We start from the raw sequence: 27,202 nt of genomic DNA on the forward strand, positions 1-27,202 counted from the left end.
ACATAAACCTACGAGGACTTCTGACTACAGAGTTGAATGTCCTTTCTCCCACCTGCCTCTGACAGTTACTTTCCCACAGGACTTTCTGGTGGATTCTAGGCCTGGTGTGAGACTCTCTCTAGAGTCAAATGTGTTTCTTATTGTATTTTATAGTAAGTTGAGAGACAGATGTCATGTCCATGGGGCATTCTACTCATAACTGTGTTTGCTATTTTGTTTTATGTTTTTTAAAGTCTATTTATTTTGAGAGAGAGAGACAGACAGAGAACCAGCAGAGGAGGGGCGGAGAGAGAAGGGACCGAGGATCAGAAGGGGGTTCTGTGGTGACAGCAGACAGCCCGATGGAGGGCTTGAACTCATGAACCATGAGATCATGACCTGAGCCGAAGTCGGAAGCTCAACTGACTGAGCCACCCAGGCGCCCCTGTGTTTGCTAGTTTAGTGGCCATGCTTTAAGTGTACGTAGAGACTTTTGTTAATATTTGCTACAAAACTGGCATTTTAAGCCAATATTCCCTCCTTTTAACATGTGCCACTAGCTGAGAAAAATAGTTTATGATCTTATGCGCATACGTACTTTATAAGCAAGTAACATGACCATGTACAGTCGATCCAAATTCTAAAGCATCACCTAGGAGCATTCCAAACATTCCATTTTATTTTGAGATGAGAAGAAACAGATTGTAAGACATATGCCTTGTAGGAAAAGAGTCACTTCTCTTTCCTTTTATCTGCTTTTCAAAGTCACAAAAATGGAAACCCTTAATGTCTCATAAGTACCATGTAATTCATCCCTGAACTTAGGCACACGTGTGTGCACACGCACACACACTCAACTTGGAAAGTACGGGAAGCATGAAATGAGTAAGAAGCACTAAGGGTTTCGGACGCTTATGGAGAGTGTTAGTAGTACAGCTTCTTTGCTTTTTAAAGACTATCGACTCCACACACTGTGCAGAACAAGACAGGTATGGAGCCCACCGGCCCCTGCTGTAAGTGCTACATTCAGGCACGATCACCATATCGAGGAAGAACGTTGACCTGTGCTCGTTCTGGTCTTTCTGTCAGGATGGGATTGGTACAGTCACAGAGGAAGGGGTTTGGAAGCCATTTTAATAGCTTTGCTCAAGAAAACTGGAGGGATTTGCCCACCTGAAGAGAAGCAGCAGGTTGGCACCATGGCTGTGTTCCCACATACGAAGGGCGATTGTGGAGGAGCAAGGTTGGGCTGGTGCTTCTAGCTCTTGAAAGCAGTTCTGACACCAGGGAGTAGAAGTTGCAAGGAGGCAGACTGTGGCCAGGAGAAAGAAAGCTTTTCCAGCAATTGGAACGGTGTGAAAACTGAATGGGCTGCAAGGGGCGCGTGGGTGGAGGGACTAGGCTGGGCTCACAGATGCTAGAGGAAGGGTGCATGCAGGTGCCGGCTGACCATCATGACCGAGGTGGTCTGAAGGACTCCCGGACGGGGCAGAACGGTGTCCTGCGACCTTCAGAGTACTTTCCCACTCGACGATTCCGGCATCACAAATAGTGCATACCTGAGTTATAAAAAGCCCTTCCAGATTTCTCCTGGTTGAGCCCAGTCTCCGGATGTGCTCTCCTTAGCATGTGTGGCCCAAAATGCTCGCGCATATTTAAACAGACACGTTTCTATATTGAGGCTCATGTGGGGAAATCTGGACAAGGGTATTTTTAAGCCTTTCCTAAACTTTGGGGAATATGAGGATTTGTGTGATTCCCTGTGATAAGAAGTTAGCTACCCGGAAGGAACACTCATTTCCATCCTGACGTGTCTGACTCTGTCCCTGTGTGCTTGGTTTTCAGTATGCCATGTTCCTGTCCCTGGTGTTCCTGGCTGAGCTGGTAGCTGGCATTTCAGGGTTTGTGTTTCGTCATGAGGTGAGTATACACGAAGTACAGAACTCACTGAAAGGGGCTTTGGGAGGAGGATTTCTGAAACCTCTCAGAATGTGTAAAGGGCACATATGGGCTAGCTGGCATCTCCGGTGGTATCGCTGTTTTCCAAATGTCACTTAATATGGGCTGAAATGCCAATAAAAATCTAAATGCCGCAGGAATTTCGCCAAACTCAAAACCTTAGTTGTTGATCCTCTATTTCTTGATATAGCTACTGCATGAAATGATTCTCCACCCGGTTTTAAAGCAAGTGACCTTCAAAGTAGATTAAATACTCCTTTTAAAATAGCAGCTTCAGCAAGGCCCAAGATTTCTGTGATTGCTTGGTATCCCCCAAACAGCCTGGGCTGCCCTGTCTCCTCCCCAGCGCCCTGGGGGCCACCCCCTGCCAACTGGGAGGGTAGAAACGGAGGCCAGATGCTAGGAGCCTTGTGGAAGGAGAGAAGGCAGTCGTGATCTGAAACCCCTACAGCGCTTTGTTTCTAATTCACATGTCCTATTTTAGACTTCTAAAGCTGGAGAAAAAGGATTTCGAATACTGTTTTGTGATCGTGATGTAGTTTCAAGGACACTGCTGGCTGTCTGCTATCGTGTGTGGCCATTCTCACCCATACTCTCACTGTGGCTGCTCTGTTCAGACCATGGGGAGCCGCTCAGGCAGAGCTAAGACGTCCTCATGCTGTCTGTAGCCACCGTGGTGTCGCCTTTCAGACACGTATAGTGGTGATAGGTCAGGCAGGGTAGGTGCTACGATAAAGTGCTGGTTCTGACAACCCCCTCCCCCCGCCCCGATAGGCTGTTAGCACACCCTGTAAATAACAGTAAAGCCACAAGTAGATACGCACGTGTTAGAAAGGAAAAGAAGCGCAAGACAGAGGTGGAAAAGACAATGAGGCTGTTGAAAGTCTGGCATGATCTGTCCCAGACCCTGGTTCTGTGCTTGACCAAGTTCAGTTCCCAGTCAGCTGGCTTATGCACTTTCTGCCCCTTTCCCCTGCTTGCTGTGGTTTTCCCCTTACCAGAGGTGCAATCTCAGTCAGGTGTCAAGGCTGACTTCTAGAACCCATCTTGTGCAGGTGCCGTATCTGGAATTAGATTCCCCATTCTTATTCTCAGGTGAGGTGAAACCTGATGAAGTCACGGCCTCGGCAGCCCTAGAGGTACCCCCAGTGGGTGTGCGAACCACAGATGCAGCCAAGCCCTTGCCCCCTTCCCCCCCAATAAACTGCCGTGACTGGGCTCCACTAGGGGTGGGGGGTTCTCTCAGTGGTCCCTGATATCCAGTGCCTGGGCCCCCTTATCTACCTCCCCTCGGTGCATCTGAAACACTTAAGGGAGCCGGGGGGAGGGGGAGGGGTTGCAATGCCACTCTGACCACCGGCGAGTGGAAGTCTTCAAAGCGGCCCGGTTCTATTCTGTGTGCACCTGCCCACAACAGACAACGCAGGTGCAGTGACATGAAAGGACACAGCCAGGTGTGGCATCCACCATGGCTTAGAAGCTCCATGTGACTAGTGCCCACTGATCTCTTCTTTATCCCATGGGCGTACCGTCCAGTATTTCAGCAAGGAACATGCCTAGTCAAGAGAGCCGCCATACTTAGCCCTAAGCTTCCCAGCAGGCAGTTATTGTCATCTGCTGTCCCCCCGACTCCAGAGTCATGTGGGCAATTGGGGGCAGTCTTACCCTAAGTGTGGAGTTGCCTGGTAACACGCCTGAGACTCTACCTTCAGCAGGTTTCCAGGGGAACAGAGCTCGAAAGTTACCCCACAGTCAAATGCGCTCGCAGAGGAGGGGAGGGGTTTTGTTAACTACTTAGTAGTAAGAAAAGTTCATATCTTTTAGCCTCTCTTTTTGGCCCCTATAAGGACAGGTAAGTGAAAGTTGGTTGTGCCCTCCCCCTGTGTGTTAGAACAGGGATCTGTTTCCCATCACAGCCACAGCAGGCTTCCTGCCCTCCAGTGGCCTGTCCTTTGTTATTCTTCTGAGTAAGGGCAGGAAAAGTTATGGACAGAAGGGTGGGCATCAGTCAATTCGAAGACAGTAAGTAGAAAAAGCCAGGCCTGAGGTTGGCCACTCACCCTCACAGCCCTCTCAGAAACTGGCCACTTCACTGGGTTCCTCTGGATTGGGGATGAGGGGAACGTTCTTTCAAATCCCTCAGCGAATTTTCTGAGGTCTTTTGTCTCAGGAAACAGGGCATTCCCTCCCTGGCCTACATTTATTCAGAGATTTTTTCAGAAGAGGTCATCTTGGGGTAGAAGTGAGCATGAACATGAGTCCATTTGGGCGGCAGTGGACCAGAACCGCACTCCCCCTTGTCTTCCATAGATCAAGGACACCTTCCTGAGGACTTACACGGACGCCATGCAGAATTACAATGGCAACGATGAGAGGAGCCGGGCGGTGGATCACGTGCAGCGCAGCGTAAGTCCCAGGGAAGGAGACTGGGCTGGCCACCGCCCGTGACGTCAGGCCTTCGTCCTGGGGGGCTGCTGGGGGTGGGGGGCCGTCAGCCTTTGCTCTTGACTCTCGCTCTCCGGTCCTGTGTCCAAGAGTTCACACCCAGCACTGGTCCAGGGGCCAGTTATCCGGGCCATTGGTATCAAGAGGGCCCCCTGCCTGTGGCTTGCCTTTCGTCAGTATGAATTAGGAACACCCCAAGGAAAGCTAGCTTGCCCTGAAAATCTGAAGCCTCGAAAAGGAGGCAGTGGGTGTAGGCAGCCTTGCTGAGCATTCTGGAAGTGGTGTGTATAGGCTGGGTGGAGAGCTCAGATGAGCCGTGTTTACCGGCATGGGCGGTGTAGTGGGGTGGGCAGGGGGCCTAGGAGAAGCCGAGGGTCTGGCGGGAGTGGGAAGGCCCTAGGCTGCCTGATGCTTTGCAGAGGAGATGAGGAAAATGGCGGTCTCGTGCCTGGAGGTGCTCAGGGGGCAGGTGCCGGTGCTCAAGCTGATGGCCCATCTGGAGCACCCGGGGAAGTTTTGGGTTTGGGGTGTTTTTTGCGTGTTTTGTTACTTCAGAAGCAGTATTTTTTTTTTCTTTTTGGTATTTTGATAAAAATTCAAACTTAACCGAAAAGTTGCTAGAAGAATGTAAGGAACTAGCTACCTTTTACCCAGTCACTAATCCATTTCCACTTTTGCCCCATTTCCTTGAATACTCTTTATGTCTGGGGTTGGCGCATCTTTTATGGAAAGGGTCATACGGTAATTAGGCTCTGAGTGTGGTACAGTCTCTGTCACAGCCACGCGGCTCTGCTCTTACGGCACAGAAGCGGCCATATTGTGTAAATGGGCAGGCGTGGCTGTGTCTCAGTGAAACTTGATTTACAAAATCAGGCAGCTGGTGGGCTGTAGTTTACCGACAACAGCTCTCTCTTCCTCTGTGTACATCATTCTCCACCCTAAACCATTACTTACCAGTAGAGATCTTATAGATCTATAAGGTCTAAAAAGAGCTTTTTAGTTTTGTTAATGTTTATTTATTTTTGCGAGAGCGTGACCACGAGAGGGGGAGGGGCAGAGAGAGAGGGAGACAGAGGATCTGAAGCGGGCTTTGCACTGACGGCGGAGTCCGGACTCATGAGCCGTGAGATCGTGACCTGAGCCGAAGTCGGCCGCTTAACCGACTGAGCCACCCAGGCACCCCTAAAAAGAGATTTTTAAAACCATTTTTGTCTCGGCTTCCCCATCAGTATCCTGCTTTGTGGACTTGGTAAGGAAGCCAACACAAAACGCAATCTAGGATTGACTTCCTTTTTCTCAGTCCAGTTGAGCCTCCCGGTGAATGTAATAGTTAATGGAGTCTTAGCTCATCTGTACTCACCAAAGCTGTGCCTGTTCGCTCAGGGCCTCGGCCCGTGTTTCTCATCTAAACGGTGCAGGGTCGTGAGGGAGGAGACCGCTATGTCTTTGACCTGCACCCTTTGGCTCTTCCCCTCCCCCGTTAACAGCTGAGCTGCTGTGGAGTGCAGAACTACACCAACTGGAGCACCAGCCCCTACTTCCTGGAGCGCGGCATCCCCCTGAGTTGCTGCATGAACGAAACCGACTGCAATTCCCAGGATCTACACAATCTGACTGTGGCGGCCACCAAAGTTAACCAGAAGGTACACTTCGTGTCAGCCCTGACGGGATCCGTGGTGAATGTTTGGGGGAGGGCTTTTTGTTGTTGTTTCTATGGAACTGTGACAAACGGGTTAGAAATGTCGTCCAGGAGAGAGCGCGGGATCTTTCTGCGCAGCCCTTTATTGCCTGGGAGAGGCACTCGAGGCTGTCCGCTCCTGAAGGAGTGAGCTGTGAGTCAGCAAGAAGCTACCAGGCGTAGTTAGGGAGGTTTAGCTACGGTTCCTGTTCACCCTGGTGCGGATGTCAGACAGGGAATGTTGCCTTTCTTCTTTCTGGCTGTCTTTCTTCTGCTTAATCTACCTTCTAAACATGGAATTATTCACAGCTGGGTGCCAGTCCTTAGCAGGAAGGGGGACTAGAGTTGACAGACAACATCTGCTCCTGCCAGGAGGGTGGCCTTTATTTTAGGGCGTTCTCGGCTCTAGGAAAAGAAATCAGCAACTCCGCTTCAACTCACTGTCAGAATCCTGACTCCCAAAGAAATCAGAGAGAGGGAGAGGGAGAGAGAGAGAGAGAGAGGAAAAGACGGGCTAAAAGAAATCTGCAAGGTAGCATGTACTAAAAATGAAGGAAATAAAATTTCAGTAGTCAGAGAAAAAAGGAAGACCAATTCTGTATCCCACTTCACAGAGAATATGATGAAGGCATGATAAAACTGTGTGAAGGGGGTCTGTGTTCTTAAATGTTTAGAGAAATTCCAGATAAAAAATATGTTTTGGTAAAACAGAAGGGAGGGGGAAAAAAACACCCTATTGTTGACCTTACCTGCTGTTCCGCAGCCATCGGGTAAATTATCTTTTCTTACTAAGATAAAATTCTGTTCTTGCAAGGTCTTCAAAACTTGATGTGATCTGGGCCAACCACTGAATAATTCATAGAAGATAGCCATGTTCTCAAGATTAGAATGTTAAGAAATGGTTTCTATATTTTACCCATTTAATGTTGGTATTTGTAGCATAAATGCTACAGAGCATTGTTGCCATTCTAGAAGCTCATTCTGTCATTCTGGGCTTATCGCTTGCTACTGGTGTCGTGAGGTTAAGATGTTCAGTACTGACTGCTTCCACTTCCTGTCTTAGCTCAGAGGACATCTGCTCCTACTGGAATTTTCTTATGAATCCAAAGCGTGAGGCTTCCTTTCTTTGCCTCTCATCAGTAAGGTGACTTCTGGTTTCCTTGTGGACATCCCCACTGAGCCCCCATAGATGTTGTTATGCTGCCATTTTACGAAGCGCAGAGCATACCCAGCTGCAGTGGACACTCCAATTTATAAAAGATAAGAAATGCTTTTGGCTGTGAGACGTTGGCATAGCAAAGTCTCAGGAGGTCATTTGTTGAAGCAGGCAGCCATCAACCTGGATAAAGTCTTCCATTACAGCGAAATTTCCTTTGTGAAAGGTGGAGATCTACAAGTCAGGAAGGAGCATGGGCTCTGGAGTCGGACTCCAGTTTAAATTCTGGCTCAGCCACTTGCTGGTTGTGCAGCCCCGATCGAGTGACTTACCCTTTCTCCGTCTTCTTTTTCGCATCAGTAAAAGGGAGATAATCATCCCCCCCACCTAGGATTGATACGAGGATTGAGTGACATAAAGTATCTAAAGCACAGTGCCTGGCCCAGAGTATAGACAAGAGAAACGTGAACTGCGATGTTAAATGTTAACTGTGACGTAAACATCACCCTGATGATGGTGAGGTCTGTCTTCCACTACACCACACCGTGTCCTTTATTAGGAAAGATACCGCAGGGCCCCGGCTGGAGGGTCTTTTGTTACTATTCAAAAGCCAGTTGAGAGCCGTAGCCTATAGTGCATCTCTGTGATCCTTAGAAAGAAAGATAGGGTAACATTTTTTCCATTTCATTGATAACCTACAAATTGACCTCACTCCCTGCCTCCCCACCCCACCTCCTGCCCCCATCCTGCTTTACGTTTTCTTGGCCACCTCAAATACCTGGAAAACGTGCTTAATTCCTCCGACCTGGCTTTCTCCGTGGAGAAAAAGTGAGTGAAAACTGAAATTTGTCTACTAAGTCTTATTAGATATTCCCATTCAATGCCCGCACGAACCACTGAGATGAGTTCTTGGGTCTGAGGCTCAGATACCCCACCTGTAAGAGGCAGGAGATGGGGACGATGTGAAGATACTAACAGTAGATACTTATAAGTGTTAGCCACCCCCCAGCTCCCTCCCCCGGGAGGCTTAACTACTGCCACATTGTAGTTCTATGGAATCCTGTTGTCTAGAATAAATATATTCTAAATCCCTGTAGATCTTTTGGTGTCTTGAACCCTATGCTTTAGTAGCACAGAAGGATGACTCTTGGCTCTTTCCTGGCAGCCTGAGAAACCTACCTTGTACAAATAATGGGCAGAGAGCAGGGGGGAGGTGAGAAGAGTTAAACAGGATGTTTATTGTTTTGTGTGAGGGATGGAATTTATTTTGGTTTTGTTAGCAGGATGTTGAGATAGCTGCAGGTTCACATGGCTAAACAGCATTGACTGAGCCCCTACTCCATAGGAATTCTTGACCTTTTTTAAGAACAAGAGGAAGTGAGATGGTTATTCTGGTTGGCCGCTACTGATACACCTCTTCCCAGAACCTGCCTGGGACGAGCTGTCTACTCCTCATATCAAACATCTGCCACTGACAGCTGTTTCCCACTGGCGACTGTGTTGATTTCGACATGCTGAGAGGGCAAGCAAATGACCTATTCTGTTTCTGGATGTTTCCTAGGACACTTAGCAGGTCTCTGTAGATTTATCTCACACCTGGACCACCAGGCTTTCATTTTAGGAAATTAAAAGGGATTGTTGTGGGCGGGTAAGATCACGGTGTAGTGGGGACCATGGCGTGGGATACAAACACGGCCTGTGTTCTAATACCACAGCAGTCCTTGTGGTCTGCAGGTCTGTGCTGAGATCTGGAGGATGGGCCTGTGGGTCCACGTGGTGAGTAACGGAGATGAGTCTAGAGATGGAAAGCATTTATTTCCGCCTTGCCCTTACACTGTGGAGACAACAACAAAAAAAGCGAAATCAGTTCCATCCTTCTCATTTTAAGTAACCCTCCCTCTGATAGGCTTCATTAATTTGCTTTCTTCTGTGGAGTGAAAAACCATGTGAGAACTTTTCTTCTAGAATAGTACTCCTCAAGCTTTAAAGGGCATATGAAACATCTGGAGATATTGGTCACATTCATTAAAATTCATTAAAAATGAATAACCTGGGGATTTGGCAGATTCTGGAGTCTGGAGCAAGACCTCAGATTCTGCATTTCTAGCAAACTCTCAGGTGATGGTTGCTGTTGCTGCCCCTGGAAGAGCCCTACTTTGAGAAGCAAGGTTTGGAGAGAACGATTTTGTCACAATTGCCCTAATGGCGGGAACCTCATTTTTCTGGTTTCACTTGCTGATGTGACGTGGGCTTATCAAAAATGTGATTGATTGTGGAATCTCCTACAACAGAATAGAAATCATACATTAGCAAAATGCAGAATCCAAGTTCATAGGAAAAATATCTATGCCAAAATATATTGCAGAGTAAGAAACTCACCCACCTTGCTTCTCTCTGGTTTGTATGGTTGGGTTTGTGTTTTCATATTTTGAGCTGACCTAACACTGGTGTTGGACTGAACTTCATTCCTCCACCCGACCGTCACTGGCCTGGAGAAGATACGGTCATGACGGCCACCTCAGCAAAGCTCTGTCTTAGTTGCTACCATTTGGCAAAGTGTTCAAATATCCATCTCTCTTCTTTTCTCGCCTTGAATTCTTCCTAACCCAACCTGTTCTCCCTTCCACCACCTTTTGAAAAGTAGTTTGGTTTTATACTTTCACTAGTAAAAATGAAATCAGCAAGCAATCTTCTACAATAAAGAGAGAATCAATTTGCAGAACTCCTCATAAGCAGTCATATATCTCCTTTCCCACCCGCCCCCAGCCTTCAAATTTGCATCAGCTAACCAAGAAGTGTAGTTTTCCCATTGCATCGAAAACGTGTCAAGGGCACCGGGGTGGCTCAGTCAGTTAAGAATCCGACTTCAGCTCAGGTCATGATCTTACGGTTCGTAGGTTCGAGCCCCGCATCGGGCTCTGTGCTATCAATACAGCTCTTGTCCCCCTCTCTCTTCCCCTCGCTGGCTGGCTGGCTCTCTCTCTCTCTAAAAAATAAATACACATAAAAAAAGGAAACATGTTAAAGCACTGCTGCTACGTTAATGTACTTCTCTGCAGACAGACTAAGGCTACATAAAATATCACTCATTAGAAGGTACAGCATTGGTAGAATTTTCGTAAGTTACGAGAACTATTACAGTGTTAAATTTTGAGTTTAAATATGGGAGACGTGGTTTTTTTTGTTCTTCAGATATTATTACAATTTAGTGTGTCTTTCTTGATAAGCAAGAATCCTTTTTGCCCCGTTTTGAAATCAATGTCTTGATTTTTGCAGACTTTAGACATTTAAGTAGAAGCCCTCTCTCAGAAAACTGGAAAAAGACCGTGTCTTCTGAGTCTGTTATGTCAGTTCAGAAATCTAGGTTGATGTGGTCCAGTTTCAAATAAATATACACACACGCATGCATGCACACGGGCACACGCACACACAGAGTTCAACCTGTTGGGTACTTAACAGGAAGAGTCCACTTTTGCCTTTGCATTATGGGCGATACACAAACTGTGGTGCTTGCCACCTAGACTAGGTTGATAAAATGTAATCCTGAAAAACAACAGTGAAAAACTTGTTCAGCAACATTGTTGAACTCCAACCAGATCGTTTATTTTAAAGAAAGGTGATTCACATTATCAGTATCAAACTACCATTGAAATTGGTAAAACTTGTGTTGGTTTGAATCACATTTGAAGATTTCATAGTACGTTATGGGGAAATTCACTTCCTTTTATGGATAAAGTCAACTGACTCCAGAAGTGGGAAGTGACTTGTCCAAGGTCACATAGTAAATTTGTGGAAAAGAGGACTTTCAGACATAGGTTTTTCCCTGTTTTAAAAAAATAAAATAATGATCTCCTTAGGAAGAACCCCAAAACACCATAAAGGTGGTAGGCATTCAAACACCTTCTCTAACCAGATGATTTCACTTTATTTTTCTGAGATGTTGTCATTTGTTGTCAAAATGCTAGTAACTATGTTTGTGATGCTGAGTCTTTCCGTGCAAGGATGTGGAATGCCTTTGTATCCTTCGAGTCTGCTTCCCTACCTCTACAGCATTTGCCTCATAGATCTTACAGATTTCCTGCTATATTTAATCCTACTACGGAAACATTTCTGACTGAAAGAATATATCTGGGACTGGCTTTAAAATAATCCAGCCAGGGGAGGAGAGGTGAGGAGCTCTAAATGAAACAAGATTGGCCACATGTTAATTGCGAGGTTAGAGAAGGAGTTACTTCGGGGTTCACTGTACCACTCTCTGTGCCTTTCTGTATGTTTGGAATTTTTCTGATTTTTTTTTAAGTTTGAAAAGAATGCTAATGAGAGTTCCTAGGGTGAGTTGCAGTTGTACTTGCTGACTGCGGGGTCAGAATGTTTGCTGGGAGTGTCGCAAGTTAACACAGCCCAGTCTGGCCTGGGTAAAACACATCTCTGAGGCCACCGCACTCTCTCTCTCTCTTTCTCTCTCTGTCTCTCTCTCTGTCTCTCTGTTTGCAGGGTTGTTACGATCTGGTGACCAGTTTCATGGAGACAAACATGGGGATCATCGCTGGAGTGGCTTTTGGAATCGCGTTCTCCCAGGTAGCCTGCATCATTGTGCGGTCAGGCCTGTCCTTCCCCAGCCTCCTGCCCTGGCCTCCCTCCCTGGTCTCCGGATTCCCCTCCTGCCTCCCTGTTCCTTGGGGAAGGCTGATAGATGGGGTCAGAGCTCCTTGCTCATTAGTCCTCAGGTCATCTGTTTATTGATTTTCCTTTTTCAACTTAAATGAAGTTTTGCCATCAAGGGAATATCGGTTACAGTTCAACTAATGACTAGCTCCAGAAAACAACTTGCTTCTTCTGTAGGTCAAATGGAGGTTAACTGAACAAAGTGCTGGCTTAATTGGAGCATAAACAACTCCAAGCATCAAATGGCTGATCTGGATTTGGGGGAGGCTTTTTTTTCCTGGTTGACCTGTCCCGGTTTTGTTCTTAGTTCCTGTCGATTATGCACGAGACGTCTCCTTTTCCAGAAAGTCTACATTTAGCAAACTTCGTCTTTGTGATCATTGTTTTACTCCTAAGGACTATTGGTTCTTAGAGGAAACTGAATTTTTGTATATTAAATTTTATATCCCTATATCCCCACCCAGTGTCTATAAAATAGTAGGGGAACTAATTCTGCACATGAAGTGAACAATACATACTCAAGGATGGAACAAGATTAAACTAAATCTAAAAATCTAAATCTAAAAAATTTGGCCAAAAATTTGGCCCTCCTCCACAGGCCTCTGATCTCACAGCCAATGATACATTGTTGCTATGATATTGCTATGGGTAGAAGGATTGGCATGTATACTCAACAACCAAATGAAAACTTTATGTATGTTTAACTCGGAATTTTTTCAGACCAACAGATCGTTTTTCTAACAAAGCCTAATTAATGTTCTCTCTCTCAGTCCTGTCTCCACCACTCTAATTTCCCCTGCCCGAATTCAATATTGGCTCTCTCAGACTATGCTTCCCTCTTCCTGATGCCCCCATACCTCCTTCCTTCCTGCCTCGTAATGCAAATGTACTTTTTTTAGCCAAGTTTGTCCTTAAGACTTTTTTTTAAATTTATTTATTTTGAGAGAGATGGCAAGAGTGGGGAAGGGGCAGAGAGAGAGACAGAGAATCCCAAGCAGGCTCCGTGCTGTCAGCACAGAGCCCCACACCGGGCTCGATCTCACAAACTGTGAGATCATGACCTGAGCCAAAATCAAGAGACGCTCAACCAACTGAAGCATCCAGGCACCCCCATCCTTAAAACTTTGTAATTGAAATATGGCACATATAGAAAAATGCATGAATTATAGATGTGCAACTTAATAAATTAGCACAAAATGAACACACCTTTATGTTACACCTGTGTAACCTTCACTTAGATCAGAGACTAGAACATTGCCCTAGTAGTTTTTGCAAAGAGAGGGTTTAGGCTCGGGTGTGTCAAAAAGCTTTTCTTCCTCAGTGGTTACAAAATCCCGTGTGACATTTTATGTCACAAGAGCGTGTGGAATCATCCAACAGGAGTGTGTGCTCCTTCTAGCAGTTTTAAAATTCTTTTACCACACTTCGTTTTTTGTAGCTCAGGAAATGAATTAAACCCTCAACACACCAACACACAGACACAGAATGACACCACAAACAGTGCCAATGCATCTCCAAAGACGTTTCACAGAAAGTTGCTGCCCCGCCCTTTCTTCCGATTGCTATCATACTTGAGTAGTAACACTTCAGTGACGTATCTGTAATGGCCAGGGGACATTGTAGAGGCTCCAGGACATCATGTCCGATATAGTTGTGCAAGGTGCACTTGAGAGCTTGTATGTCCAGTTTACCACATGTATATGTGGTGTCAGGTTAACGCCTCCGACAGGCCAGGCTTGTGCTTGGTGACTGAGGACAGCTGTCCCGTTGGAAGAAGGGATATAGGTCTCCCCTAATGGCTATCCTAGAACCATAAAGGAACATGATGTCAATATTCTCCATGGGGAGAAGAGAGCATCACAGAGCCTGGAATCGCATGGATAAAACCTATCATCCAAGAATTTTACTGCGTAGCCATGAGGGGGCACAGGGGATTCTCCTGTTTTCATTAGTGAGGTGAACCAAGTCATGAAGGATCTGATTAAGACCTCGCTTCTACTTCTCTCTCATGTTTCCCTATGGAGGGGTGTGTGGGGATTTATGCTTTAGACCAATTGCCTGATGAGCATTAAGCTGTCTGCACTAACCTTGAAGAAATCCCCAACGTGGGGATGGTCGAGTTTGTTCTGTGGCCCTCTAGGGCAGTGAGAGAGGGGCCAAAGCCCCTCAAGGAACCCCCAAACAAACTCTCTGCAGGGATTCTAGGTCTCATCAAGGTCCCACATAGTGGTTGGGATGAGAAAACAAAACACAAAGCCCGGTGGCCTTGCATAGCTAATACCATCCACCTACATGACCAGACAGGTGCAGTGGTACAAGACTTGGGACCTGCCATGCTCAACTTGGGGCAGGGAGAAAAAGAGCCATCGCTGGCTTTCACTAGCCTGATGTGCTAGCAGCTGCAGTTTTTAATGGTGCCAGCAGCCTCGGGGCTCCTGGAAGCTGGAGTTGGCTTCCAGGTACCAGTAGATCCCTCCATGGCCTCTCTGGAACAGTGGTGGCCACTTACTAGATGCCTATTCAGGTAGAACCAGCAATACTGACTCTAGTCAACAACCCAGAACGGAAGCTTTAGCCACAAGTGTTCAAAATTTTGAAGATCAACGCCAGAGTAAAACTCAGCAAATGTTGGCTTGTTTAGATGAATCAGTCATGTCAGCCTATGTCTTGGCCCTCCTATACTAATGGAAGTTCTACTGAGTAGAGGCCAAAGTAGGTAGGAAAGAACAGAGCACGCTCTCATGTGCTTGCCGGCTCTCTCTTTCTCTCTCTCTGTCTTCCCCTTTCCTCACCTGCCCTCTACCTGCTCCTTGCCCTTTTCCTCACCTGCTCTTGAGACATCCATCATTCTCATCTGTCGGGACAAACTGGCCTTGCCCATCTGTTGTGTCAGAAATTAAAGGTGGTATAAAGTACAAGGAAAACTAAGCCAAGTCTAGCCTTTTAATACACTGTGCAAACTTTGTCCCGTTAGCCACCTTAGCTAACTTAAAGCCCTTGAGTTCTGTTTGTGGACAGCAGGAATTGGGCAGGCATTTGAGGCTTCTCTCCACAAACTTCCATTGCCTGAGCCCTCTCAAGGGAAAGCCCGCTTGTCTGGACTGGACGGGCAGGTCCCACTGCCCTAGAAATTTGTAGCAGGAGGTTGGAGTGTTTTGAGAGGGTATCTCCTCCCTGCATCTTTGAAAGCTTCTCTTTTACTCAAAAGAGCTTGGAGAGACACACACTCAAGCAGAATGTATGTGCATATTTGTGCGCGAGAGAGGAGAGAGACAAGGAGGGAGAGATAGAGAGAGAGAGAAACGGAGGTAACAAAACTGGGAATATCACCTCCCCTGCTCCTAACATGGCCTGGAAGCCAAAGGTGAGGGTGTCTGGGTCTGGACACTTACTCCATTTGTGACGCCCCTTCCCACCTTGGTTGGCTTTCTGCTGTGTGTTGCAGGGGAGAAGTGGTAACGCTTCTGCATCCAATGTAAATAGACACAGGGCTTCACTAGGCTGGATTAATTCTCCACATCACAAGATGTTACAGTCCTGAGTGGGGTCGGTAGGGGCGTTTTCCAGAAGGGGGGAGACTTGAATGGCTTGCTTGAGATTAGGCTGCTCTTCTAGATCCAGGATTATAATTCTGACTTCTCCAGCTGGCCTGCTATGTCAAATCTTCGGGCCAAAGATCCCTCTTGTTCTTGCCTCAGGTGTGGCACCTAAGGGAAACTCATTGTGTGCCTTCATAATGCAAGGGTTTGAGTCTGTGGGATTGAAAGCAAGAAGGTACTCATCACAAAATACAGATCCTCCTCCTACCCATCCATGCTCTGACCCTTACCCCTGCAGAGCCTCCCCCAGGGCCCATAGGCTGCTGGGATGATTCATTATGAACCAGGATTTCTTTTCTGGGACCTGTTGACCTCTCCCATGTAGAGGGCAGGACAAAGCTGTTGATAGCCTGGATGACACATGGCCAAAGAAGGTTAATGGAGCTATTTACTTACTCCTCTTTCAGGGCCTGAGATGGTCCCAGATAGTATTTGTACAGTTTTATGTCAAACCAGATTCCTTGGCACTTTCCCAAAGACTTGGAAGTTCTATTTAGTTTCCCACTGAAGTCATTAGCGTAAAATCTCCACAGGCATTATAAGGATCTAAGTTTTTGATCTATTGCTTGTCACTTTCTTATTAAGAAACTTTCTTATTAAGAAAGTTGCCTTGGGCACCTGGGTGGCTCAATTGCTTCAGCGTCCGACTTCGGCTCAGGCCACCATCTCACAGTTCATGGGTTTGGGCCCAGCATCAAGCTCTGTGCTGACAGCTCGGACCCTGGAGCCTGCTTCGGATTCTGTGTCTCCCTCTGTCTCTGCCCCTCCCCTGCTCACACTCTGTCTCTCCCTCTCTCTCAAAAATAAACATTAAAAAAAAAGTTGCCTTTACAACTTTGCGATCTTCCCTCCGCTCCTCAGCTATCAGGTCTTGGGCCACATTTGGTTCCCATGGTGATGGCAGGGAGGATGCCCTTGGCCTATCTCCTCTTACATCGCTTGCCTTTGCTGACATGGGCAACCCACCCCCCAGCCCCTCTCTCCCACCTCTAGGAATGTGCCCTGTTGCTGTGATTTGCAGAGCCCCAGTGATGCAATCCACGTCCCTAGAGCTTTGCGGCACCCAGGCCGCTCAGCCATCTATGTGAGAGCGCCTTGAGAAAGCCTGGAGTCACCCTTTTGTTAAGTAGAGGGCCTTTCTTCTCTCTCCCCCCTCCCTAGTTTCTAAGTTCTTGAAGCAGCAGAACCTCCCAGAGGTTTTCATGACCCAAAAGAAAGTAGAATATAGTACCGACAAGGCAGAGAGTGGGAAAAATAAAAGGTTACCTCCAAAAATTAGACAGAGACTAAAACTCCATAGGCTGTATGATATTAGGCATTTCACCAGCCTCAAGAATGGCGAGTGGTGGTTCTGGGGTCTCCGTCCTGAGGGGTTTCCAGCATAAGAGACCAGGTCTTCTTTTCTGGCTCCGTCTGGGGTTTAAAGCAGGAGTCTGTCCAAATGCCTACATACTGCATCCTTAATACATATGAACAGTGTGGTCCTCAAAGGCAGCCCGGAACCCCACAGAACATACCTCTGCTCTTTGAGGTGCTTTTTACATATATCTAACCTGAGAAAAAGTATCATGTAAATAAGGATGGACTTCTCCGTCTAGTGGCAAGCATTTGTCCTCCCCCTGAGTCTTCCATGACTTTGGCTGAACAGGCTTTCTGTTATGTACCCCCCAAATCATTTGGTAATAGCTGCTATTAAGTGTAGGATGCTTCCCCCCAAACCCTGACTTTCCCTTGATTGGTACTTATGGAGGTGAGAGATCAAAGTTTCTTGCAAATATGATTAAAAATGCAGTAGCAAATTTAAAATCAGTAACTCCAGGGGTGCCTGGGTGGCTCAGTCAGTTAAGCGTCTGACTTTGGCTCAGGTCATGATCTCACAGTTCTTGAGTTCAAGCCCCATACTGGGCTCTGTGCTGACAGCTCAGGGCCTGGAGCCTGATTCGGATTCTGTGTCTCCCTCTCTTTCTGCCTCTTCTCTACTTGTGTGCTCTCTCTCTCTCCCTGTCTCTGTCTCTCATAAATAATAAATGAATTAACTTAAAAATAATAATTTTTAGAATCTGTCTTTCTCCATGGGCAGACAGGAAGGTGTGTTTGTGCCCCAGAAATATACACTAAAGTAAGTTTAAAAGCAAGTAGCTTTTATTTGTGCCAATATTTTTAAAAGTTACTGTTTCTGTGAGAAGGTATGTCCAGTGCTTAAGAATGATGCCGTTCCCGTTCTGGAAAAAAAAAAAAAAAAGTGGAGGCACATGCTCTATTTCCTTGAAATCAGAGATTTTGGATACAAGCAATACTTAAACACTCTAAAGAGATTTCGGGCTGTATGGCTCATGAATTGCCACAGAGGCCAGGAGCGTCGGAAAGTACTGAATTCTAGCAGCGTTGCAAACCATGAAGCATAATGGTAACTATCGTGTTTCAAGCACACATGAGCTCAACGAGAAAACACGAAACTGATAAGCTTCACAAAGAAAGAAGAGTTTAGGAACTCGAAATCAAATGAGGAGATGCCCACTGAAAGCCCTCTCCCTCTGAAGTTTGCAAAATGAAGCAGAAAAGAACCCCCAGTAATGTGAGACGGAGGAGGTATTCTGGAAAGGACAGGGTCTAGGCCGAGCCGTAGGGGTGGGGGACAAGGAAAGGGGCTGTCCTCCTCCAGGAGAACAGGTGGAGCTCAATGTGAGTTACCAGTGTGGTTTGGGGGAAGATTCTTTGTCCTCCCCTGAGCCCGTTGTTTTATCTGGAATGTTGGGATGGTAACATTGTACAGGGAGGTGGGAAGGGTTAGAGAGCTGGATATACTCGAATATGCTATTCCTCTAATGCTCACATGTTTTTTTGGCGGAAATCTGGGTTTTAAACCTTCCCGCTGTGTTCTGGCATGGCAGTGGTCCTGGAAAATGGCAGTTGTAATGAAAAGGGATGAGCTACGAGGTTCAAAGTCCTTACAATCATGGGGGGGGGTGTTTAATGTGTCACTTGCCATAGAATTCTCGAGGTTACAGCCACGGTTCCTTTGGTGGTTTGGTGCCATGTGCACAGGACTGTGTATCTTGTGGCACAAAATGAGGTTGGCCAGAGCCTTGGTAGGAGGGAGGGCGAGCCCAATAAGGTGGTGGTTTTTCCTTACCTGACAGAGGCTATAGTTTTTATATTTCACAGCATGGTTTTACTTTTGAAAAGGAAGATAAGAATCTAAGATTTCAGCAAGAGAGGTAGCCAGATGGACGGGAACCTGAACGGGTGGGTGGAAAGCCAACAGAACAGAGGTCAACACTGGGACCTGGTGTGGGCTGCACGTGTTCCGCCTGTAAGATAAGGGCAACTACCAGAAGCCTTGTTTAAACACAAACTCTTTATCTTTTAAGTTTATTGATTCTGAGAGGGAGGGATAGAGAGCGAATCCCAAGCAGGCTCCTCACTAACAGCACGGAATTCGATGCGGGGTCAGACCCACGAACCGGGAGATCATGACCTGAGCCGAAACCAAGAGTCGGAGACACTTAACCAACTGAGCCAGCCAGGGGCCCCTTAAACACCACTTCTGGGCCCCACGCCTCAGAGTGTGGTCCCACAAGTCTGAGGTGAGGCCCTGAGAATTTGCATTTCTAACAAGGTTCCGCGGCATGCTGATGCTGCTGTCCTGGGGCCACACTTGGAGTGACACTGCGCCAGATTATCTGTAAAGGTCATTCCCACCTTTGATCCAGAAAAAAAAAAAAAAAAAAAAAAAAAAGGCCAATTGCTTAAGGAGAAGGGACTCCATGTGGCCAAGAGAAGCTGCAGGCCTCTTATCTCAAGTGCACAGTCAGGTTCCTGTCCAAAGAATGCTGATCCTCCAGAGTCAGGAATGAGAATTTTGGTTTCCAATAAGCAGAACAGATGTGCTTGAGGACGTTGGGATGGTGTCACAGCAGCTTTTACCAGATCCACCTGTGCTACTGAAGTCAAAGTCTTGTGAGGAGGTGGGGATATCCTGCTCTCTGTTGTTCCAGAGCCCCTAAAACCTAGGAGTTGGGCCTTCAGTGTGGATGGGCTCGTTTAGGCCTAAAATATCTACATGGTTAGAGACAAAGAGAAAACCCTGATTTCCCCTTCCCCTCCCTAACACCTCCCTCTCACGAGCCATGACTTTCTTACTGGCAAACTCACCTGGTCAAGAAGAGTGTCTCCTTGTCTCAAGGAAAGAACTGTGCTCGCGTCAGCCGGGTATGGCTGAGGGGGCATACCACGTTGAGATCTCTTCCCAGTGCATGTGTTTACAGCTTTGAATTAAATGTTGGCCTTTTTGTCAAGACCTCACGGATTCCGTGGTCCTTCAGTGTTTTCACTACGCTCCTAACACGGGAACAAATTTAAATAGTGCTTGTGTGTCAAAAGTTGCTTTCAAGCGGCCAGAGCAAGCTGCAGTGGGACCTTATGGCCACTTCTAGAGCCTCCAGCTGTCCTGCCTGAGCAGCGAGACTCCCGAAGTCTTGGACCCCGCTGTTGAGATCACCTCTGATCTTTTTCTCTAGTGCCCTTTTCCTCAGTCACATGCAAAAACCCTCAGTTGTCAAAAATTACATCCAGGGGTAGAGCCCGTGGGTGGCTCAGTTAAGCGTCTGACTCTTGCTTTCATCTCAGGTCATGATCTCACGGGTTCGTGAGTTCGAGCCCCAAGTGGGACTCTGCGCCGACAGTGTGGATCCTGCTTGGGATTCTCTCTCTCTCTCTCTCTCTCTCTCTCTCTCTCTCTCTCTCTCTCTCCTTCCCTCCCTCCCTCTCTGCCCCGCCCCCACTCATGCGCACACACGCCTGTTCGCGCGTGCTCTCTCTCTCTCTCTCGCAAAATAAACGAACGTTTAAAAAACATTACATCTAGAGGGTCATAGGCGTGTGTCGTTCAGTGACTTGAGACTCTGGTCTTCGTTTCTCGTTCTGGCACCAGCTGATCGGCATGCTGCTGGCCTGCTGTCTGTCCCGGTTCATCACGGCCAACCAGTATGAGATGGTGTAAGGAGAAGGTGAGTGGATGTGGGGAGTGTTCAGTTTCGGGGTTCTCCCTTTGGGGCACATACTACCCTTCAAAGGGGCAAGGGTACCGCCTGGCCACTTAACTACTTGCTCGCTGGGGCACCTGTGCATGTGCTGAAACCTCGTTTCCGTGGTGCTGGGGAGGAGATGTGGTCACTGCTCTTGTGCAAAATGTAGTGCCCTGTTCAGCCTGTCACCTTCTTTTCAGTCCTTATTAATGGTGAGTCACTCACATGTTTTCATTTCTCTCATAGTCTTTCAAGAACGATGGCCTAAGAGACCTGTTTTAAAAAGGAACCACGGCAATCTTTGAAAGACTTGCAAAGGATGTCAGAGCACAGTGCATAACACACCTGTCCCGCGCTCCCTAACCCCCCACCCAGCGTGCAACTGACCCGCCCACACAGTCTCTGCTCCGCCTTCCAGCCCGCATCATGTGTAGCGTTCCGTTTTGTGAAGCCCCGTGTGCCAGAGTGTAGCCAGGTTCCCTGCATCCGGTCCTAGCGGACCCCACCTGAGGCCCCGTGCGCACCAGATCCTCCATCTGTACTTGGTCCGACTGCAGCTCATTGTAGGTGACTGGTCATCCCACCATCACTGGCCCGGCCGGGCCCTGCATGTAGTGTGGAAGGCTCCTGCTAGCCCTTCATCCTGATCGATAAACGCCATACCCCTTGATGTAGATAAGCAGCTAGCTAGCTGTTCTTCTGGCTTAACCTCCTTTGGTTTGGTTTTCCCTTTACTAAGGCTCTTACTACCTTCTTCAGGCTGCCTAGGATATGTAAAGAGATACACCAGTAATTGTCCATGCGGAGAAAAAAAGCATGCGTCACGCACGAAGGGAACTGCTGAGCGTTAGGTGGCCTCCTCCTTGCTCATTATTGTTACATGCCTGGGTATGTGTAGACAGTTTAGTGCACCTATGCCTCTCGGTTGAAACCTGTATAATCCTGTTACCAAGCCGTATTGTTACTTCCTGCGAAGGAAATATTACTTCTGTTTCTCCCCAATTAATTGCTATTGTGTTATTTTACTTCTGTATTTTTTCTTTGCATTGACATTACAGACATCGAGGACCTCATCGAATCAATTTAAAAATGAGTGTGAAGGGGGAACAAAGTCAAAATATTTTTAGAAGACCTTCAGAAACAATGCCTCTGTCTAGCATGCCAACAAGAATGCATTGATATTGTGAAACATTTGTGATACATGTATTAATAAATAGAATCACTACAACTTGCCTTGTTTTGTTTTTTGGTTGTTGTGTAAGTTTCTAAACACGTATTTCTATTTCATCTTGTTCCACGGGGGATTGGAGGAGGACCACCTTCCACGCTGACACACGGCTCCACGCATGCTCTCACCCTACCGAAACAGCCTCGGGCAGTGTCAAAGCTGAAGGGTTAGGTTTTTTTTATGGACACTTCAGGAACTTAAAACATTTATCATGAACAGGATGTATTACTGTTGGCCGCAAAAAATAGATGCTTCGCATTATTTCAGGCCAGAGGCAGAAAGATTTCAGCGGTTTTCAAAAGTCTGTCATTAAAACAAACCAACAAAAAAAGGAAATGAGCATCGATTCTCTCCTTTGTTGTTTCTAATGAGCGTGTATTTTTCCCTTACTTTTTTCTCCTCTGGATTGAAGGAAGATAGTCTAGAGAAGAAATGACATCATACCATGCCGTCATCCCCATGCCCTGCTTTATACTAAAGTATGGAATCCTTATACTTGGTTAAAAGAACGTTTTAGCAATAGGTACAGCATATGTTATCTGCGATCTGTGTTTTCCTCCTGATGAGTCCCCTTAGGGGGAAAAAAAAACTAGTAAAAGTATATATTGATCCCAAAAAAGTTGATCTAAAAAGCCCCCTCTTCTCTGTAGAACAACCTGTAATGAGGACAGAGATGGCATTCTAACCATATGCATTTATTAGTCTGAACATACATCGGTGCTTACAAAGGGCACTGCCCCACACCTTCAGATAGTTCATCTTCAAAAGATCAACATTTTTAGGGTCGCCTGGGTGGCTCAGTCGGTTAAGCGTCAGACTTCAGCTCATCATCTCATGGTTTGTGGGTTCGAGCCCTGCATTGGGCTCTGTGCTGACAGCTCAGAGCCTAGAGCCTGCTTGGGATTCTTTGTCTCCCTCTCTCTCTTCCCCTCCCCTGCTCACACTCTGTCTTTTTCTCTCTCTCTCAAAAATAAATAAACATTGGGGCGCCTGGGTGGCTCAGTCGGTTGAGCATCTGACTAAAGCTCAGGTCATGATCTCGCAGTTTGTGGGTTCGAGCCCCGTGTCGGGCTCTGTGCTGCCAGCTCAGAGCCTGGAGCCTGCTTTGGATTCTGTGTCTCCCTCTCTCTCTGCCCCTCCCCCACTCACACTGTCTCTCTCTCTCTCTCTCTCTCTCTCTCTCTCTTTCAAAAATAAAAGTTAAAAAAAAATTTTTAAAGGTCAACATTTTGAGAGAATTAAGATATTTCTGAGAGTTTCTTTGGGTTTTTCTCTAACTTTTTGTGTTGTATCTTAGCTCATTAATATGTGCTAAAAAAAAGTGCTGCTTTAGTTGCTTCAGTTTTGGTTTGCAATTTTGGTTGTATTTTATTCTAGACATTTTGCAGTTTTCTTTAGGATTTATGCACTGAATCATACAGGAATTGTTTTGTTTTGTTTTCTAAGTTTCCAAATGGGTAGAGTTTGAGGCTGCATTTTTGTTCAAAACAACTCGGTTTGTGAGATAAAGATTCTCTGTTATTTGCTGAAGCTTGCTTTGTGCCCTGGTATGTGGTTCCAGTTTGTTCTGTGTGTGCTTGAAAGGGATGTATATTTTCTGATTATAGGGTGCAGAGTTTGAGTAAGGTTGTAAATATATTCAAGTAGTAAATTTTAGGACTGTTCAAATTATCTGCGTTCTTAGGAATATTTTGTCCATTTGACCTATTGGGTTCTGAGGACGATGCCCTAAAATCCCCCACCGCGACTGTGGATTTTGTCGATTTTTGCTTCATGTATTTTTAAGCTATATTGTTAGGGACATGCAAGTTCATGATTATGTCTCATTGATGAATTATTTCCTTCGTCATTATCAACTGACCCTCTTTATCCCTAATTATGATTTTTTTCTTTTAAAGTTCATTTTGGCTGACGATTACAAATGTTAAGATTACTTTTCTTTTGATGAATATTTGCAAGGCTATTGCTCCAGACCCCTCTGCTTCCAGCCCTTTCTGTGTCATATTTCAGATGCATCTCTTAAACAGCATGTAGCTGCATATTTTCTTCTTTGGCTCAATATGAGAAAGTCTCAACCAAAAAGCTTAATCCAGTTATGGATTGTGATTATGGATATACAGGATTTGGTTTTATCTCTAGCACATTTGTTTCCTGTCTACATTTCTTTCTTGTTTCTCTTCTCTGCCTCTTTTTTTTTTTTGGAAACTATACATTATATTTATTCTTTTAGTGGTTAATCTTAATTTCTTAATGTGTGTACTTGAAATATAAAGCTTTTTTAAAATTTTTTAATGTTTATTGATATTTGAGAGAGAAGGAGACAGAGCACAAGTGGGGGAGGGGCAGAGAGATGGAGACAGAATCCAAAGCAGGCTCTGAGCATCTAGCTGTGAGCTGTCAGTGCAGAGCCCAACACAGGGCTCGAACTCCCGAGCAGTGAGATCATGACCTGAGCCAAAGTCCGATGCTTAACTGACTGAGCCACCCAGGTGCCCCGAAATATAAAATTAATCAGAATCTCTATCTTCTTCCAAAATAACACAAAGACCTTGGAGTGTGTTAATTCTAGGCAGTTCTCACTTAAATTCCATGCTTCTGTTGCCTGACATTGTGTTTCTACTGTCTCCCAAAATGAATCACGACCATCACTGTTTTTAGGGTTTATTTAGATTTACCTACCTGCATACCAGTTTTTTGTTCTGTTTTGTTTCTTTAACCACTGTTCCTTGCATCTCATCCTTTGGGGTTCAATTTTGGGTTTGTTTGTTTTGGTTTTTTTTTTGAAGTACATGTTTGTTAGCTTATCAAGGAGTTTATTTATATGTGCTAAATTATCTCAATCTTTGAAAAATCGGCATGTCATTTGTACTCTTAAATGATAGTTTAACTGGGACTAAAATTCTAATTTGGTAGTTGAAAGTATTCCTGGCCTTTCACTGTTATTAATAATAAGTCTAATTGTTTGTTTTGAGGTCATTTATCATTTCTCCCTAGTTGCCATTAAGACTTTTTTGGGGTGCCTGGGTAACTCAGCTGAGTGTCTGACTTCAGCTCAGGTTATGATCCCGTGGTTCGTGAGTTTGAGCCCCGCATCGGGCTCACTGCTTTCAGCGCAGAGCACGCTTCAGATCCTCTGTCCCCCTCTCTCTCTCTCAAAAAAGAAGACTCTTTTTTTCCCCAGCTTTATTGAGATATAATTGACATATAACATTGTGTAAGCTCAAGATGTACAGTGTGATACATGTATACATTGTGAAATGTTCACCCCAATAAGGTTGGTTAACACATCCTTCACATAATTCCCAATTTTGTTATTGTCTTGGTGAGAACATTTAAGATCTACTTGCATAGAAACTTTTTTTAAATTTTTTTTTAACATTTATTCATTCTTGAGAGACAGAGAGACAGAACACGAGTGGGGAAGGGGCAGAGAGAGAGAGGGAGACACAGAATCCAAAGCAGGCTCCAGGCTCTGAGCTGTCAGCACAGAGCCCGACGCGGGCCTCGAACTCACAAACCATGAGATCATGACCTGAGCGGAAGTCAAACGCTTAACCGACTGAGCCACCCAGGTGCCCCGAAACTTTGAAGTATACAGTACAGTATTGTTACCTCTATTCACCACACTGTACATTACATCCTCGGAACTTACAAAAATGAAAATTTGTGCTCTTTGACCAACATGTCCCCATTTCCTCCACCCCCCAGGACTAGGTCTTGTTCTTTTAATAGGTGTTGGAAAAGATAATTGCATGCTGACCTCCCTTGGATAGCTGAATCATGGTTAATACTGGATAGCCCGGGACATCATTGCATGTAACACCCTGGGAAAAAATAAGCATCTTAAACCTAATACAACAGTGATGCTAGCCTTGTGCTCTTGGGTTGAGTGTTTTAATACTTTTAATTAATTGCCAACTTTTCTCTTTCTAAATCTTAATGAAAAAACGACTCACTAAATCATTGTACGACTCTTTGCCTTTGATGATCCTCTTCCATATATAATGGACTTTCTTCTTTGCCTCTTAGAGCCTTTCATTTTTTTTTCCCCGTGTCTTTATTTCTTGGAGAGCATCCTGGATAACTTCCTCAGTTATGTCTTCCAGTTCTCTTCTCAATTTTGTCTCATTATTTGTCATTTTCACTTTCTTTTTTAAAACTTTCTGTTCTTTTTCTTTGATGGCCTCTTCTGCCGACTTCTCATCTTGTCTCTAATACTCATCTATCATTATCCTTTCTTTCAGATATTCTAGTATCTAAAGTTTGCGGGTGCTAATCCTCTTGTATGTTATGTTTGCTGACTATTACTCATAGTAGATTGTTTTCTTGTGTTTTGAGTTTGTGTAAGTAAGCTTCTCTTCAGTGAGGATTTTTGAAAATACCTTCTTATTTTGGACTAATTTTCGATTTAGGCAGGGGTTGCAATGACAATACAGAGATTTCCTGCCAGTCCTCCTAATGTCAACACCTTACATTATTCTCGTATATTTAAAAACCAACACGGGTACTGGTACATTGCTATTAACTGAACTCCAGACTTCATGCAGATTTCACCAATTTTGCTTCTAGTGCCCTTTTTTTGTGTTCAGGGACCCAATCCAGGATACCACATTACATTTAGAGAGTGGATTGGTTTTTCTGTGGTAATACCATGCCATCTGGGTTATAGAATTGTCCCTGCAGAGAGATTTTGCATGTGTTTAGCCAGGCACCCAGAAGTTTTGTTGATCCAGAACCAGATTTTATAGTTGCTTCTCAGCTTGTGGAATCCTATACAACATAGATAGTATAAATTTAGACTGCACACCTGTATATGCTTGTTATTTCTGTAGGTTTTTTTTCTACTTTCCCCTTCACTGTATTTATGCAAGGTCATGAGATACAGATCATTGCTCAGTGTGGGCCCAAGGATATGTCTCTTGATCCCCTGTAGGGGTTCAACTCTCAAGGCATTGAGTATGTTAGGTCCAGTATCCCACCACACCCTCTACCCTGGTCATTGATGGAACACAATTCATGAGCCTGTTGCTCTAGCTGTAGGTTTCTTTGTTTCTGTCTCTTGGTGATTCATCTTTGTCTTTAGATGTATAGTTAATTCTTTTTTTTAACTTTTTTAAATGTTTATTCGTTTTTGAGAGATACAGAGCACAAGTGGGGGAAGGGCAGAGAGAGAGAGGGAGACACAGAATCCAAAGCAGGCTCCAGGCTCTGAGCTGTCAGCACAGAGCCCAACGCAGGGCTCGAACTCACGAACCTTGAATCATGACCTGAGCCAAAGTCGGATGCTTAACCGACTGAGCCACCCAGGTGCCCCATGTATAGTTAATTCTTAAACATATTTTTTATCCAGTATTTGAGGTTCTGCCTAGTGTATATGGCTTCCTTTTCCCCCCAGTGTTTCATGTTGCCAGGACCTATACTCTGTTATCTGCAGTGTATTACATGTTGTCCCCTTGTTCTCTAACT

The 27,202-nt window shown here is 45.6% G+C and overlaps 1 protein-coding gene across 1 annotated transcript in view; it reads left to right on the forward strand.

Annotated features, from left to right (window-relative positions):
* Positions 1–21,736, forward strand: part of TSPAN7 (tetraspanin 7) — a 124,558-nt gene extending 102,822 nt beyond the window's left edge. Inside the window, exons 3-8 of the mRNA XM_030305936.1 lie at positions 1,825–1,899; positions 4,249–4,344; positions 5,871–6,026; positions 11,712–11,795; positions 20,415–20,490; positions 20,755–21,736. Of these exons, the coding sequence (XP_030161796.1) occupies positions 1,825–1,899; positions 4,249–4,344; positions 5,871–6,026; positions 11,712–11,795; positions 20,415–20,483 (480 nt within the window). The 3' untranslated portion in view covers positions 20,484–20,490; positions 20,755–21,736. The remainder of the gene's footprint in view (positions 1–1,824; positions 1,900–4,248; positions 4,345–5,870; positions 6,027–11,711; positions 11,796–20,414; positions 20,491–20,754) is intronic.
* The last annotated feature ends 5,466 nt before the right edge of the window (positions 21,737–27,202 follow it).

Source organism: Lynx canadensis, chromosome X, assembly GCF_007474595.2.
Source record: "Lynx canadensis isolate LIC74 chromosome X, mLynCan4.pri.v2, whole genome shotgun sequence".
Classification (NCBI taxonomy): domain Eukaryota; kingdom Metazoa; phylum Chordata; class Mammalia; order Carnivora; family Felidae; genus Lynx; species Lynx canadensis.